The sequence below is a fragment of the Stenella coeruleoalba genome, assembly GCF_951394435.1.
Source record: "Stenella coeruleoalba genome assembly, chromosome: 6".
Classification (NCBI taxonomy): Eukaryota; Metazoa; Chordata; class Mammalia; order Artiodactyla; family Delphinidae; genus Stenella; species Stenella coeruleoalba.
Window position 1 is genome coordinate 42103706 of NC_137151.1, and position 17699 is coordinate 42121404.

The 17699-nt window shown below is 37.2% G+C and overlaps 1 protein-coding gene across 7 annotated transcripts in view; it reads left to right on the forward strand.

The window, feature by feature from the left end:
• ARHGAP15 (Rho GTPase activating protein 15) overlaps nucleotides 1–17699 on the forward strand; it is a 622596-nt gene that overhangs the window by 546829 nt on the left and 58068 nt on the right. For all 7 annotated transcript variants that reach the window (XM_079924573.1, XM_079924572.1, XM_079924570.1 and 4 more), the window contains one exon: nucleotides 15889–15994. In XM_079924573.1, the coding sequence (XP_079780699.1) occupies nucleotides 15889–15994 (106 nt within the window). The remainder of the gene's footprint in view (nucleotides 1–15888; nucleotides 15995–17699) is intronic.

A 17699-nucleotide genomic window follows, 5' to 3' on the forward strand; every position in this document is an offset into this window, starting at 1 on the left:
CCAACTCTGAAGAATAATTTCTCAACTCACTATGCATGCAAGGTGAACTGAAGAACCAAGTCAGTTATCTGGATAATTTAATCAACATGTATTAATTGAGCATCTAACATGTACAGAAAAATTGAGACAAAAGTAAAGTTTAAGGGTTTAAATTACCTGGATATGACCTCATTTCTCAACTTTTCGCTACTAGTAGAGAAAGCTTTAACGAATGTAGTTTCCAAAAGAGAAGAGAAATTGATGTGACTTAAACGGATAGGTAGGAATAAAATGTGTGTTTCGATGTAAGCTCTAGAGCAGTCTTTTTTTTTTTTCACTTAGAAATACCACCATTAAGTCTCATCCTTGAACTAGTGTTGTGTTGATAGGTTTTATTTCCCACGCTTCAGAGGTTCAGTCCAATAGGTGATGTAACTCCCTAAGAAAAGATTTGATTGAGGAAGAATCAGAAATCAGAATGTGGAACTAGAATATATTTACATATATTGCACTGCATCACCCTGGGTCTTTCTTCAAGTTGCAAATATATAATCCTGTGGCATTTTACATTTTCTGTACTCTCCCTGCAAGCACCCTATACCCAATATTTTCATCCATGAAAAGAAAGTATCAAATTCCAACCTTGCTTTCTTGATTCTAGAATTTAGTCACTAAATAAAAGATTAACTGCAACAGAAAAACCTAGAGGAAAGTCCAGTATATTATTTTCCTAGAAATGGTTTGATCTGTGAAAATAGTATATTTTTCTATGGCTTAGAACAACTAAAGGTTCTGTACCAAACACAGAGAATTATTTTTCTTATCAAGATAGCACATACTCATTATAGAAAACATGTAAAATGCATTTAAAATGGGGAAGAAAGTGATCTATAGTCCTGTTATTCAAAGATAACTTATCATGGTTAATATTTTGGTATATTTTTCTGCAGTCTTTTTAATTAGCTGTTTAGCAAAGCTATAATTATATGGTATCTAAGCAATTGTACAATTTAAAGTTGTCTCTTTTAACAGATTACAAAAATAATAAATATTTATTGAAGCTAACTTGAACAGAAAAGTAAAAAGAAAAAAATTAAAATTACTCTGAATTTCATCATTGTATTTTGTAGATATTTCCTTTTGACCTGTTTGTTCTGCATTTTTTCCCCTGGACTTTTTAAAACATATGCAACATAGGATAATTTGTATATAATACTTATCATTGCTTAATTGTTCGGTCTTTATCACTTTAATTGTCCTCCGATTCAGTTTTTTCAGTACAGTTATTATAGATATAAAGGATGTTTACTAAAGATTCAGTTTTTTCAATACAGTTATTATTGTTTACTAAAGATTCAGGAGTAAACATTCTGCTATTCTCTGAAGCTTTGATTTTTGCGAAGGGAAAACTTTAGTAACTCTCCAGTGCAATGTTCTAATAATGGTGTTTGCTAACAAATGCCAGAACTGAATAGCATCAGTCACTGTTTTAAATGGTCATTAGAGCTTTCACCTGAACTATGAAGGGTGGAGCCCAAGAAAATCATTTCCTGGTACTGAGAATGAAATGGAAGCCAGAGAGAAATAATTCAATGGAGCCTTCTGAGTTTGAGGTCCAAATAAGTATAAAAAGATACTTAGTTTCATTTATAGTGTCTCTCTTCTTGAGTTCTAAATTTTGATTCATTAGTCAGTAGGGCTTACATAATAAACCTTCAAGTAAACTTTTCAAGAAAGCAGTGCTATTATAAATCTTTGCATAGATGAGCATGTCTTTCTGTTATCCTAACATGAAAAAGATGATTGAAGTGTGCACACAGTTTTAAGACCACAGTTTTCCCTCTGAACAACAGATACTGCTTTTACTTCAGAATTTAGTGAGATAAGTCTTAGAAAGCCCGCATGACTACTTAACTTAGTTTTATTTTTGTTCTAATAATTGTATGATAGTGCTTGATCTTCATCATTACAAAGTTTTGCCAAACTATATGAAAATAATACATCTACCCAATGATGTTTTCTTAGAACCTAGCTGTCATTTGTAAAGAGAGAGTTTTTTTTCACTCACAGACAGACATTTTCTTTAATTTTGTCTTTGATTATTGAATATTTTTCAAATGTTCTGGTTTCTTCCTCAAGTACACTTACAAGTTGTAGATAATCTCTCAATTCTCTGACTTCCAGCATGTCTCCTTCCTATCATTTTTTGTTTCCACATTCTGAGGAAGCTTCTCTAGTTTGTCATCCATATCACTGACCTAATTTTTCTACAATGACAGTTTGGCCTTTAATGTAAAATTTAATTTTGTTTTGCATTTTTAGATTTCACACTGTCTTTCCTCACCATCTATCTCCTTATCATCTCATCCTGGTATGTTTTCATCTTATCCAGTTCTCTCCCTATGGCTTGCTGATCCTTTTGATTAGACTCCTTGACATACAAAATTCTGTTGAAAATACTAAGTAGTTTCCTAATTGTCTCATGGTCATTGTGAGAGTTCTGCATTTCTGAGCATTGTTCTCTTACCTGAAATGAGTTTTTTCATAGGTCATGCATTGTTGGAAATTTCGTTATGTTTACTCATCTCAAAAGGTGGAAATGCATGCAACATTCTGTGCACGTTGCATTTTGCCTTTCACCCTCTGCTTTAGTTTTAGCCTAATCTTTGTCCTGGAGTACCATCCAGTTGACAAATTGATAATCACAGCTCTTATATTTATTCTTCTCTAGCACACTTACTGACTTGTGGCCCTACTATCCTGATGATATTTCTCCCACCATGTTTCTTAACTCACTGGCATTCTAAAAGATGAACGACATACAACAATAGAATTCCAAGAATGTGTTCCTAATAGAATTTTGCCAGTCTCCACCTCCCTCCTACGTTTTACATATGGGACTACAATTCCTATGGTGATATGCGCCATCATCTGCCTTCCACTCTCAATTATTATTATTATTGTTATTATTGTTATTATTATTCTGCCTTCCATTCTCAGTCTCCTTGGTTATTTTGTGGAAATTGCTATCTCTAAATTGTTGCAGGCAAAAGAGAAGTCTTCATCTATAGTTAGAAGGGCAGAGGACAGGTGAGGAAGGGAAGAAGGAAACTATACTATTCACAGTACTCAACACTATCAGCTGAGGAAAGGGAGTTTTTGGTTGGCACAGACCTTGAGTCTTTGATTCTGAAATCAGACAGTTGAAGAAAGAAAGAGAAGGATGTTTCTATCTGCTCTGAGAAAGACAGGCTCTCTGGTTCAATAGTTCAATAGCACAAGTGGTCCCACTTGTGCTGGCACTTTCCAGTTAAATTCCATCTGTCTTGAAGGAAATTACTATAAACTTTTTGTCACCACGTTGCCTGTGAGTCCCTGTTTAAGAATTCTAGTCTTTTTTCTTTGTCTTCAAGCATATTTAGTGACAAGTTCCAAGAGGTGGTTAGGTGTTGCCAATCAGATGCCATTTTTAAACCAAAAGTCAAGATTTGCATCAAGGACATCACATTGAAAGTCTGCATTCAAATTCTCCCTTGGAGTGTGACCTCTGTCTATGACTTCTTCTTTACATTTGCATCTTTACCTGGAAATGGTAACAGACCTGAGAGGAGGATGTTTATTTTTAGTCTTGCCATTTGCAAGGAAGGCCCTTTGAGCTTCTAAGAATATGCTTAGTATCACAAAATGTAAATCAATCATTTATCGTAATGATCGATTTCAAAATATTATTTTTCCATTTGGGGGATTTTTTTTCATTGTCTAAACCACACCTTGGTTCTTTATAAAAAGAATTTTGGACTTTACACCATAGGAAAAAAAAAAGTTTCTATTGGCTTGAATTGCGGGTAAGGAGGTGTGCAAATGGCCTCAAGTCATACATTTGCAGAGGAAATATCATCCAGATGCTCAGGTCAGCCTTTTCTTGCCAGACAGCTAAGAACCATAGCAAAACTGAGTCTACAGTCTTTAACAAAAGAATTCCACAATCACTTACCTTTGAAACGGACATTAATTAAAAGAAACGTATCCCTTGTGATCAGAGTTTAACTACTATTAATCAGAGTTCACCACACAATTAACACTTTGAACTGATTAGCAAATGGAAATCATAGCAAGACATTTTGAGGTTAAAAGAGTGAATGGACATATTCTCTTACCCAACTCACTGTCCCTCATCTTTTAAAAGAAAAAAAAAAAATTAAGCACTCCAGTCATAACGAACTGGGCAGATTTTGTTTTCAGTGAGGTGTTTGCCATTACATATTGCACATAATGTATGGCACTGTTAGGAGGAAAAAATTGGAGTCAAAGTGGCTGGAAAGTTAGGTCTGCTCTGTAGCACTGTGAGATTGTTGACATCTGCCGAGGTTGGAGCGCTCAGTAAGCAGGAAATGGGGTGTCACTCTGAGTGGTAGTTTACCATTATCCTGGCATCCTAATGAAGTGTCTGCAGTGCACAGAGCTTCTGGATGGCATCTTAACGCACGGCTAAGCAAAAGCACTTCTCTCCCTGTCACTGTCATCCATCTGCCTGCACCCTACTGTAGCCAATGGGATGGAACCATGCTACAATGTGCTATAAGCCATTTAGAGTTGCACATTGCATAATCAGTCCCATCAAATATGTTAAAAATGGCTATTATTGGTTATTTTCTTCAAACTCTGGCACCTGGAGTTTGATACATTGAAGTTAAACTTTTCCAAGTGCTGTTTATGCTATTAATTCCGCATTCCCCTTCCCCCCACTATCTAAATGGGAATGAGTTGCATCCTCATTGTCTTAAGTCCTGTTAATGGACTGAAAGAGTTGTATGAATATTCATTAAAAACTTCACTGTACATCACACTTGGTGAATTTGTCAATTTACGATGGAATGGAATGGTCATTTTCTTCAAGATAACCATTTTTAAGAAAAGGGCAAAGAATAAATCAACTCAGATCACAGATCGGTTGTTTTCATCTTTGAGCACATTATTTAGTTTGCAGTGATAGTTTGAGGTCTTTTGATAGATTTCTTTAAAGACACAGTGCATTTCACCAAGTACACTTGCAGTTTAAGCTAGCATTGTCGATGTCGGTGCTTTAACATTACCTCCGATGAAATGCACACGCAGTAGAGAAGAGGATATCTGTTATGAGGTGATATAAGTAGAGCAAGGTGTGTGTGTTATCCTCCCGGAACGTCTAAATAGATCATGTGTGATCCTCCGGCCGTGGCTGCATAGCAGCTGGATTGTGGTGGCGAGAATTGGCGTGGTAAGATGGCCACCAAGTTGAGAAGGCTCTTTCTGTCACGGGCAGGGGCAACAGGAATCTGCTAAATTCGGGGGGTAGGGTGGGGTTAGATAAACAAGAGGGCATAACATAATTCGGTTGCATCAGGAATTTTTTTCACAGACATTAAAACTATGGTAAACATAACAGCGGGGAGGCTTGTACTGCAGCACAGTGGGAAGCTCAACGCGTCTGCCCGCACCGTGCCTGGTTCAACCACTGCTAGAAGTCTCCGAATTTCATTAGCACTCAACAATTCACCCAGTTCCCCAGAAAAGGAGAAAAAACCCAGGCACCAAAGCCCCTCACTAATTATTGTAAATGCTCCCAGGTTACAGTTTTGGGGGGACAATAATGGCAGAATGATGTTAAGCTAGAACGGAAGAGTCATTCTGAAATAAGAAAGAATAAAAGGGCTCGCTTGTTTGTTTATTTGTCTGTTTGTTTGAAATCAGTGCAGTCTTTCATTCGATGGGTAAGACAGTGTGTTAGAATATTAGACCACCTCTTTACAATGAAATTTTAGATGACCTAACCAAAGTGTGTACAGCTCTTTCTGAGCAGTGAAAGTACAGATTGGTTTCACAAATGACATCTTCCACTCCACCCCCTGCCCCCAAATTTATGCAAGTTCGTCTCACAAATCTCTGAAACAGAAATTGTATCCTTTGGAGGAAATTTGTAATAATACAAAAATTAATGTGGAATCAAATGTAGGAAGACTGGCAAACTACTGTAGATTATTGCAAAATACTGCATGTCAAATTCAAGTTTTTATCTCCCCCTCAAAGAATGGAATTCTTTGAGAAAAATATTGGCTTTTTCAAAGGGAGAGAGGTCTGCTATTAATGCCCGTAAACATTTAAAATGGCACAACTTTTTAATGGAATGATAGGTGTTTTTTTTTGCTAAATTCAGGCTTGGGAATCTGGTTTCTTCATTCATATCCCCCCAGCTGCTGTCAGCATTACAGCACATCAGCTTTCCTTCATGTGCGGATATTTCTCCAGAACTCATTTGCAAAAAAGTCGAAGCAATATTCAACACCACATCCAAACCTTTTTTAAACACACAAAGAGATAGGAAAACACATCAGAACTAGACCATTGAGAAAATCCTCCTTTCAAATTTACTGTCTGCTTCACGTGCTAGTATAAAGTATCCCGCAAAGTCCTGTTTGTGATCCATTTGAAACAATCTTGATTTGCTTAAATTGTCACATTCTTCTTGCACATTTCTTCCTAAATGCAAAGATGGCAAAGAATTCTCCTCCCTCTTCATTACAAAAATGCAGAATTTCTGGTTTGTTTATTCCTAATGGAACACTTGAGAAAGAAGAAGATATATAAATATCTCCTTCAGAAGATTAGTTGTCTCAATCTTTTTAAAAGAGAGTATTTGTTCATTTCTTCCCCATGGTAAACAATTTGGGCTTTTCATTGTAATTTTCCATGGTCAAATCAATGCATTTCACTTTACTGTCCTGGTCCCATGGTTCAAAAACATCGTACTTTTTAATATCCTTATTTCTTCTATATATATTAATGTATGTCGTTTAGGACCTAGATAGTTAGGGATAGAACCTAAGCTCCTTTTTAAACAAATTTGTTGGCAGAAGCTTCGACTTCATTGTAACTTACTGGAACAGAATCTGGAAAAACTCACAATCGAACAAAGTAAACTACATCGTACTCCTTATGAGAACACATTTCCAAGCAAAGGATTTCAGGCAACAAATGGCATACGTGTTTTGAGTATTACAAATCAAGCATCAGAAATTTCATCTAATCTACTGGTAAATATTCTATTGACAAGGTCAAGAAGAGAGAAAACTCCGGCCCCCAAGACGGAAGAGAGAATAAGCATTAAAAAAAGTGGACAGTTTATCAACTTCAATTTCTAAAGGACAGTGCAGTCCCTTTATAGGATGTAGAGGAAAGTCCCCTAACTCTACTGAAAGTATGTCCATATGTGTGTGATTCTTCAAAGATTATGTTAAGGATGTTAATGAAAAAGGTGGCTAATAATTTCAAGAAACCATAAAGAAAGAGAGAGAGGGAGAGGAAAGCAAGCTGTGGCAAAAAACCTGGGCTCAGCAACTTTCTGGGGGAAACGGTGAAATGTGACTATGTGATTTATAATGAGAAAAGGTATCTACAACATACAATTTTCTACCTAGCTGCAAATAATAATTCATAGTGATGTCCCTTCCAGATAAAAGACCTTTGCTATGTAGGACCCATGTGGTAAAATGATCATGATAAATGTCAGACCGGTGCAGGTAACGGCTTTACAAACCATTAAGATTAGCTGGCTCTTTTTTCCGATGATAACGGTAACCATGCTGTGACTCTATGTGGTAATAATATCTCAGTCCTGATAAATGCCAGAGCCAGGCAGAGGTGTTTATCATTCCCAGTTCAGAAATGCTGACTAAAGTTACCACATGTTGCCTGTTTTTCTTCTTTTACAATACTCTCACAATTAAAAAAAAAAAAGCTGAATCATACAATTATTTTATTCCCCATTTCTTAAAGGAGTTTGATGCTTGTGCTGTTAACTCTCCCCTGCTCTCAATGTCACTGTGCAGCCATGTCGAATGAACTGGCTGGAGAAACAGTTCACCTCATACTAACCACTATCTCCTCTTGAGAGGTGTTTTGTTCCAAATGAATAGTTATGGATAAAGTTGAATATGCTTCTTCAAAAAATATTTTTAACCCAAAAGACAGGGGAAAATATTTCTTCGTTCACATTTTTCTTAATTGTGTGACACATCCTAGTTGTTTTCAAGTGTGATTTTTTTTAATCCCCTATAAATTTAATTTGTCTACCAGTGGAAAGAGGTAGATACATTAAAACTTTAAATCTGGAAAAGTATTTGTAGGATTGCCACCCTCATGAAAATGTACAAAGATAATGCTTAATGTAAATAGCTACTTGAGTATTTGAAAAGAATTACTGGTTTATGGTTAGAAAGATGTCAAATGTCTCAAAACGATAAGGCTGTTTTTTTTTTAAAGGCTTATAAAACCAGATATGCACGGATAAGTATAGTTTAAAGAAAATTCTCAAAGGAGAACTAAATAAACTAGTGAGCTTTATTTTCTCAGCACACACTCTCACCTGAGGATGAATTAGTATCATTTGTAAGTTACAGAAATGTGCTTGGCCACCATGACACTTGCAAAATTACTTTGAAAACAAGAAATTTTAGCCAGGATACTACGATCATGCTTTTCCTGTGAAGATTGCTGCCACTACCTTACTCTTTGATTCAGACAAAGAGCGGCATTGCTGCAAAACTGAGGAAATTTGTTTTAAGAGACAGTTCCAGGTTGGTGAATTTTAGAAAATGTTACCATCCCCAAAGTGATTGCACCAAAGCAATAATACAAGTTATTAAAAGTTACTTAGAGCCTAAAACTTGAATACATTTTCCAAACTTGCCCTCAGTGTGAGGTCAATACACCAGAAGTCCCTAGGATAACATAGATACAGTTACATGAAAAAGAAAAGGTGATTAAATTACTTTCTTGAATGTATTTGGGGATATACAAAGAAGTTAAGAATAATGATTCGAAGACCTTCAGAAATCGATTAGAAAAAATTTTACATTTGTGACTTGGTATTAATTGCATTTCTCAATTATTTTGAATTTTTTGGTATAAGGAACTAACACCCAAGAAGCATTTTGAGTTTAACAATTATCTTAGAGGATTCCTTCAGTCAAAAGAAAGATACAAACTCCACTGATAACTATATAATGATATGTCTTAAGTTTAAACATCTCTGGGACACATTTTGTATCTTATCTGCCCCTCTAGGCTGTAAAATGACAGTAGATAGGGATCAGCTTTGTGTTTGCCACACGCTGCACGTTGGTCTTAATAAACATTTTTTTCTTCAACCATGTGTACATATGTATGTTTAATACTCTAAAAATTATTTAACAAAAAGGTATTTTTTTCTTTTCAATAATTTTCTAGTTGGTATTGCCAGAGACTAGGAGTAGAGGTGAAAAGAAACAGAAGTCAGCCTTAACAAAACTAAGTTTGCCCCTAACAGCATGCTGTAGATGGCCTAGCTCCACCTGCACAGGGACCAGAAATGGCCTCTGGAAATGATGCAAAACTGGCCAGGATGCTGAAACTTTCCTCACAGGTTGAGGAATCCATGGACTTATGTCAATCAGTTGGCCAGAGAATTTTTGTTACTGACATTTATTAGCTATGGAGAGTTATTTTTAAAATTCTTCCTAAAAGGGAAAAATTGTTCAAAAATCAGACAGCACATTAATATCTCCTGGAAGTAGAAACAAAGAATACAACAGAAATCTGGTGTACCAGTGAGGGGATTAGATCTAATATGCAGGTGATCCCTACTAGAGAAAGTAGATTCAGTTCCGGCTGCATCTTTCCTGCCCTGTGTTCTCAAGTTGAACTGCCTTGACATAGATTATCAGTACCTAAAATCAAACTTACCAGGTAACTGCAGACATTAAGAATGTGTCTTCCTTTTAACTAAAAATAAAAAATGGCTCTTCAGTTTGGATGGGGCGAGGGGAGCAGACTCTTGAAAAATTGCCAATTGCCAACTCCAGATTAGCCTGAAGTCCATTGTTCTTCCTTTTTATGATGCAATGGCACATCTATTTATAATACACTATGTCTACTTATGAGTTAGAACCAAACACTCTTTCATAATGGACAGCATTCTAAGTACTTATGGCTTCATATGATTTGGGAAATGGCCTTGAACTATGAACAATCATGTGTCAGGGCAGATAGATGATTCAAAAGAAAGATTTTAATGGGAAGGGTACTTACATTCAATAAGCACTTATAATATGTGCATTTATGTACATTGAAACATTTAATTCAACAAATGGGTTGTGCGTGTGTGCGTTTAAATAAGGAACTGGAAGCATCGAAATTCAAGCAACTTGTCCCAAATCATAACTGCAGAGCAAGAATTCTAACTTAGTTCTTTCAGACTCCTTCATGATATACCACTTCTCTTAATTTATAACAGGGATTTAAAGCCTCTATTTGTATCCATTTGTAAGTCTTGAATTTGCTCCCCTCCCCCCCAGTGTTCCTCCCTGAATTCAACGTAAATTATTTAAAGAAAGTTATCAAGCGATTGTTGTCATGCCTTGGATGATTCCTCAACACCCAATTCAAATTTCATAATTAAAAATCATGTCCTCAAAGATTTGCATCCAGTTGTATGGTACACTAAAAAAATAAAATGTTCTCTGAAGATAATCATTCCTCCTGTAAGCCAGGACAGTCTCTAACTGAATTCTGAAATGGTGATGATACAAAGAATAGAAAGTGAATAGAAACTAAACTGCTTTCTTCCAAATATAGCCCTGACGTATAAGTGACTACCATTTTTTTCATACAGGATGCACTATACATTCCAGAGTAACTTTCAGAAGCAGAACAGCTGTGATATTGCTGACCTCCTCAAAACAAAGGGGTACAGTTGTCCTTTAAGAATTACAGACAAATAGAAAGAATAGTACTACTGATACATTGGTTACTGGGAGAATCTGGTCTTTTCTTCCCCTGGGTGAACCTACATAACAAAGCAGAATTAATTTTGAAATATGATTTAACATGTGACTATAAATAAGTTAAGAATAATAAATGCATAGATGATAAGGCCGGAAAAGTGTCCAGGGGTCACCAGGTCCAGGGTTTTGCACTGCACAGAACTCTTTCCATCGTTGTATAACTTTCTCTTATCTCTGCAAAAAAAGGCATTCGGTTGTAAATGTCCTTGTTTTAGTAGCAACATTTCATGCAGATGAATGCAAATGCATCATAAACCATATTTTTAAAAATGTGTCCTCAAAACCATGAATCAGAGGAAAACTGTAAAGCCACATCCTTACCATAACATTAAAGGCTATTTCACATCATGCAGGAGCTGTTACTTCTCTAACTGGCCTGGAGTTGTTTTTGAAGAAGCTCATTTACAAAAGAGTTTAAGGTAGTTTGAGAATATGGGGCCAGGTGAGTGAGGAATAGGCATTAGTAAAAAACAGTTTACTATCTCAATATGTACATGTACACTGTGCATATTTTTACATAGACATTTTTGCTACTATTGGGTAGCAAGAATGAAGCACTACAGAAAGATTTTGTATGCAATGTGGGTTCACAGCTCAGAGATTGGAGAGGCTATTGGGATCTGGGTGGGAACTAAAACAGACGTATTAGAGAACATAGAGTAGATACAAAAATAAATTATAAGGGAATGAAGGTAGGAGCAAATGTGAGTGAAAAAGGAAGGAATCATGGAGGTTTTTTTTAATTACTGGCAAGATTTTGTGTAAGTCTCTTAGTATACAGTTTACCTAAGAGGTTCTCTAATTCTCCATGCAGAAAAGGTTCATTTCCCCCCTTTTAGACATAATGTAAAAGAGTCAGAGATATCTCAAAGTCTTCTCGGAACTCTCAATACTTCACAAGAATGAGAAACCATATGCTGAAGGAGAAATATTAATAGAAAATGCTGTCTTTCAGATGCTCGCTGAATCAGTTGAAGACAGTTGACACATCTGTAGTAAACTGTGTCTGAATCTTAGCTCATTAACCACTGCTGTATTATGTATGCTGATTCCACCTCCTAATATGACACATCAATAAACCAGATCAGAAAAGGTGTCATTTTGATTTTAATGTATCCAATTGTATTTTTAGATGTTCCTCTACTTAGAAGTGTTTATTTCCTGATTTTACAAGCTATGGAAGAGTGGGTATGGTATTGATTTGAAGGGGAAACCACTGCTTTCCTATAACCTTTTCAAAGATTTTGTTCTGATTATGTTGTAAGAACAATAAATTGCTCCTCCTTGATAATATTTCAGCCCTCTCTAAGCCATTGTCCAGTACCCCCTCCACTACTTAAGTGTAACCCAGCCACAAATATGTATATACCACCATTCATTCCAGTTCCTCAATTATGTGTGAAAGCAGAGGAAGAGAGAAAAATGTTTCTATAAAGTATTCTTCGTGTAGGATGTTTCTTACAAGCAGATATGGGAACCACCATGTACTTTTATAAGAATTCTTGCATGGAACTGAGCTGCTCATCAGTCAGATCATCGGTCTCTCTGCCCACCACAAGTTATTTAGTGTGTTGTAAAATGTCAGGCTACCATAGCAAGTGTACCGTCACCCACTGGCACCAACTCAGTTCAAGTATTAGAAAGTACATTTTGAACGCTGACTGCAACCAGGTAGTATGCTCATTGCTGAAGATAAAAGGTGAACCATACCCAGCATGGGCCTCAAAAAAGGTGGCGGGGGGGCGGGGGTGAACACTTACGGGGTACCTACTTTTTACTAGTCATCGTTAGGTTCATTACATACTATCTTGTTCAATCCATAAAATTGGCCTCAGACATTTTTCAAAGAAAATAAGAAACTTGTCCAAGACCACACAGCTAATAAAAAGCTGTTACAGAATTCAAACCAAGGTCTGTCTGTTCCAATCTGTGTTCATGTCTTTCCTTTGTTCACTAATTCTTTCTTTATTCATTTAACCCACTATATACCAGTATAAGAGCTGCCTCAGTTTATGGGAAAATTCTCAGTTTAATAGGAAAAATTGAACGGCATTCAAGCCATGAAAATATCATGCAGAATGTTATCTACATAGAATGTCCTAAGTGCAATGGAACATAGAACAGGGACTTTGTCTAGGGAAGGTCATAATTCTTTTACCTAGTGGTTAAACAGACAAACTAAAGTTTTAATTCCTGCCCAGGCACCATGGCAGTGACCTTGCACATTCAAGTATTTCCGGTTAAGCAACGCCAGCCTTTCTTAAACCTACCCAGACTGGAGTATATTTCCCTAAAACTGAGGTTTGCTGGATATAGCCATTTAGACCACTCTCCATTTATTGTCTGTCAGGCTTAGATTATGGCCACTACTCCTATAGTCCTCAATGTCAACAGATCCCTTTTTTGGAGACTCTGACATTGACCTAATCATAACCATGGCCAGAGACTTCAGTGAAATTAGAAAGGTGTCCTCTCCTTCCTTTCCCTCCTCTCCCTCACCTCTCCTAATTTCATCTTAATTGCTTGAATCAAGTAGTTCAGCAGATCCTTAGGTAAATTCAACTACTAGCATCATGCCAAACTATGCAGAATATACCCATCTCATAAATATATAAATGTATGTATATGTACCTGTTTATGTATATGATCATTGGTGTGTTGCATTAGCTTCAGATGGCTAGATACAAGGTATCCAAGTATCCCTAAGTGCTCTGTCCTGAATGTACTGTACCAATTTCACTCTCATCTTTATTGACTCTGTTTTCCTTCTTTTTCTGAGTTTCTCATATCCTATAGGCTCCAACTGGTCCTGTGAAGCATCACATTGTCTTACCATCATTAAGCTACAAGGTGGCTTTCTACCCTTTGGCAGAAAGATTAGATCTGCTGTCTGCTGTGATGTTGCAACCGGCTTTTCTGTTTTTCTCTCTCTTTTTCTCTCCCCTTTGTCTTTCATTTGCAGTTGTCCAATCCATATTATTCCGGAACTCTTCTAAGAGTAAGTGCAGTTTTGAAAGCTCAGACTGTGGGAGGCATTATTTATAGACCTCTGTGGTTTCAGGAAGAAGAAGAAACGCTTCCAAGCAGAGTTCTACTAGGAAGACTGCCCCCACCCTACTTTAGCCAAATACTATCTTCTGCAGGATATTTTCCTGTAATTCCTTATAAAAAGTTTCTTTTGCAAAAGTGTATTTAAAAAAAGGAAAACAAAACACCCTGCCAGTTTATACACTAACTCTTTCTTGCCCCACTGTATAAAGTTTATATACCTAATAACAGGTGATTACGAACTGGGCTTTTGGAAGCACACTGTATTAGGAAGTACGTTTGGTTTAGAGACCCACCTTCAAAGGCTTCAGTACACAAGGACTTATTATGTTAAAGAAACTCAGAGACCAACAGTGCAGGACTGGGCTGACTGCTCCACAGATTCAGGGAAGCTCTTTATACTGTGTGTCCCACTCTGCATAGCCTCAGTTCTCAAGGTCATCTCATGGTACAACCATGCCATCTACATTCTGAGGAGCAGAAAGGCCAAAGGACCACAAAGATAAATTAGCCTCCTGCACACAGCCTCCCCGGAAGTCCCACATAACACTTTGCCTTCTCATTGGCTGGACTCTGTCATACGGTCGTTCCAGCTGCCAAGCAAGGAAGCTAGGATGAAGGATGTGGCCATCCCTTCAACAGCGGGATTGTCTAGCTAAAGAAGAAGAGAATGGATATTGCGTGGGTGGGTGCCTTACATATTATTCTCTTATCTATCATCTTTTCCAGCAGTGGCCTCTTTAGAATCATCAGGAGCTCTGTGCTAGAAGTTAACGTATAGAAAGGAAAGGCACCTGAGTCAGTGTATCTAAGGAGTTTAAGTTTGAGAAGTAATTATAATTCTGGGCCCTGGTTAAAACTATGGTAAGATAAATTCTCTAGTGTACTAAGTAACTCAGTTCTTCTTATGCCACCCATGCCCAGAAAGGCAAAAAGAAACAAAATGAAGGAAAACAACCAATATGGTATGTAGTTTTGAACAACTTCCTATTGTTTTAAAATGTATATGACCAAAAAATTAAAAATCAATAAAAAATACAAATTAAAAAATGAAACAAAATGTATATGAATAAGTATTATGCTTTCAAATTTATTTGCACTTTTTTGTTTTACAGCAAAAGCAAAATGTATTAGGGAGAAGAGATAGCATAGAACTAATTTTAAAAGTTCTTTACTTCTCCACAAAATCAAGCAAAATAATAGAATGTTGGTAATTGAATGAGAATATATGTCCTTGTGTGTTTGTTTTATATTGTTGCTGTAACAAATTGTCACAAACTCAGTGGCTTCAAACCATAAGAATTTATTATCTTACGTTCCTGAAGACCAGAAGTGTGAAGTCAGTTTCACTGGGCAAAAATCAAGGTGCTGGCAGGCCTGTGTCCCTTCTGGAGGCTCTCTTCCCTCAGCTTTTCTGGATTTTAGAGGCTCTCTTTACTCCTTGGCCCATGGTCCTTTATCACATAGCCAAATCTCCTTTCGTTTTCATTGTCATATCCCCTCTCTCTCTGACTCTGACCCTCCTGCTTCCCTCTTAGCCACCTTTGTGATTACATTGGGCCTCCCAGATAATCCAGAATAATCTCCCCATCTCAGAATCCCTAATTTAATCACATTTGCCAAGTCCCTTTTTCCATGGAAGGTAACATTCACAGGTTCCAGAGATTAGGACAGAGACATCTTTGGAAGGCCATTATTTACCCTGCCACAACTTGTAAAATAGTAAAGCATTTATGAAAACGGTTGTAGTACCTGATCTTAATAAGAAGATCGTGTCAGAGCCACACTGTTGCTGCTTTCATTTTCCCATGATCTAATTCAGAGTCAAAATAAAGAAACTTCATGATCCTGATTTCAAGTATAACTATTCCCTTTGGCTGCTAATTAGAACTTTTAAGTTGCTCAGACTTAGTCCAGAATTCTCCTAAGAAAATTCCCTCATGCACCTAAGAAATATCATTCTTTTCTAACCTTCCTTTTTAATTTCTTTTTTTTTTTCCAGAAAAGCAAGACAATAACACAAGAATTGAAACTATAAAGTCTCTTGTACAAAAACTCCCTCCACCAAATCGTGACACCATGAAAGTCCTCTTTGGACACCTAACTAAGTAAGTTGCAAAGTTTCTGGTTGTTCTGTCACAGTCTCATTTCCTAAATGAGCAATATTTAATTTCAAATCTCTAATACAAGAGTTTCCGAATGCATCAATCTCAGATTTCCCTCTCCAGCTGATCCGCGTCTTCCTGCAGAAGCTGGGGAATGTACTAGAGGTAGGAAGGGGAACCTACAAAAGGAACTTTTAAAATACTTTCTTTTTTCTGGCTTTTCAACAAGTAGATGTTTGCTGATTGATTGTCAGAACTGTAGCCAGAGCCCTGGGATGGGCTGGGTTTACTTTGTTATTTAGTATAATGGCAAGAGCCTGAAATGATTCAGACATGAGTTCAAAACCTAGCCTCACCACATACCAAGAGTGATGACCACAAATAAGTTACTTAAACTCTCTGATATCCAATTCCTTCGTCTGTAAGACACTGATTCACATTGATAAGGTGCCATCCATGTAAACAGCTAAAAGAAGAGTTTCTGGAAGAAAAAAAGACAGTGTAAAGACCCAGAGGCCGCACAGAGCTTGATGTATTTGCAAAGCAGAAAGCAGGCCAGGCGGGCTAGAGCCTAATGGACAAGGGGCATGGTGGTGGAGTTGAGGTCATAGATGTTGGACCAGTGTAAGATCACATAGGTTCTCGTGGGCCACAGTGAGAGAGTGGAATTCCATTCTAAATACAGTGAAGAGCCATAAAGAGTGCTAAATTGAGGGATATACAAGATCACCCTGGCTGACAGGTGGAGAATGATTTGCAAAAGTGAAAGCAGGGAAACCTATACGGAGGAGACCATAGTAGTCCAGGCAAGAAGTAATGGTGACTTCAGTGGAGGCCTTAAAGAGGTATTTTGATGATGGATCAGATTGTATTTGCTGATGGTTGGGGTGCAGTGGGGAAGGGAAAGGAGAAATTGAGTGTGCCTGTTAGGGTTTGGGTTTGGGCAAGTGGAGAAATGGTAGTGCGGCACAGATGGGTAAAACTGGAGGAGGAACGGGCTGAATAGGAAGAGCCGACTGGAGAACTTCATTCTGGACATGTTAAGTTTGAAATGACTGTTCCTCATTTGCCTTCTGTTAACACCTTCTTCAGATAATGCAAAGTGCAATACAAGTGATGAGGTTGTAGCTTTCACCATATGCATATAGTAATGTTGAAGCCTGACAGAGTTTCAAATAGATTGGGCTGTTTTGCTTTTGTGAGATTAAATCTCTTTAATCACCCATACCTTAGGTTGAGTCATTCCTACAGCTTATTCAACTCATCCACTACATGATTTTTAATTGTAAATGTAATGTGCAGAATTGCACACACACAAAATTTAAGCAACTGTCGTGCATGTAAGTCAAATTTGCCTACTAGTCACTCTTAGCCTGCTGAGCAGAAGCAACTAACATTTTTGTATCTACCCTTCCAGACCTGTTCCTAAGGACATACATACCTCTGTGTGGTTGTTTATTGCATTAGAGTATATCATTCTGCACATATTGTTCTTCTACTGTTTTGCAACTCATGGACAGCTTTCCATTTCATGGCATAGTACTCCATGGTATGGATGGTCCATAATTCACTTCACCGGGCACTGCGTTAGATTGAACATGTTTCAATCTAATTCATCGTATTTGCTTCTTACGTATTTTACTCCCACAGAGGAACCTATGTCAAAGTTCAGAACATCCCTTATTGTTAGAATGCCCCTTTTTGTCAC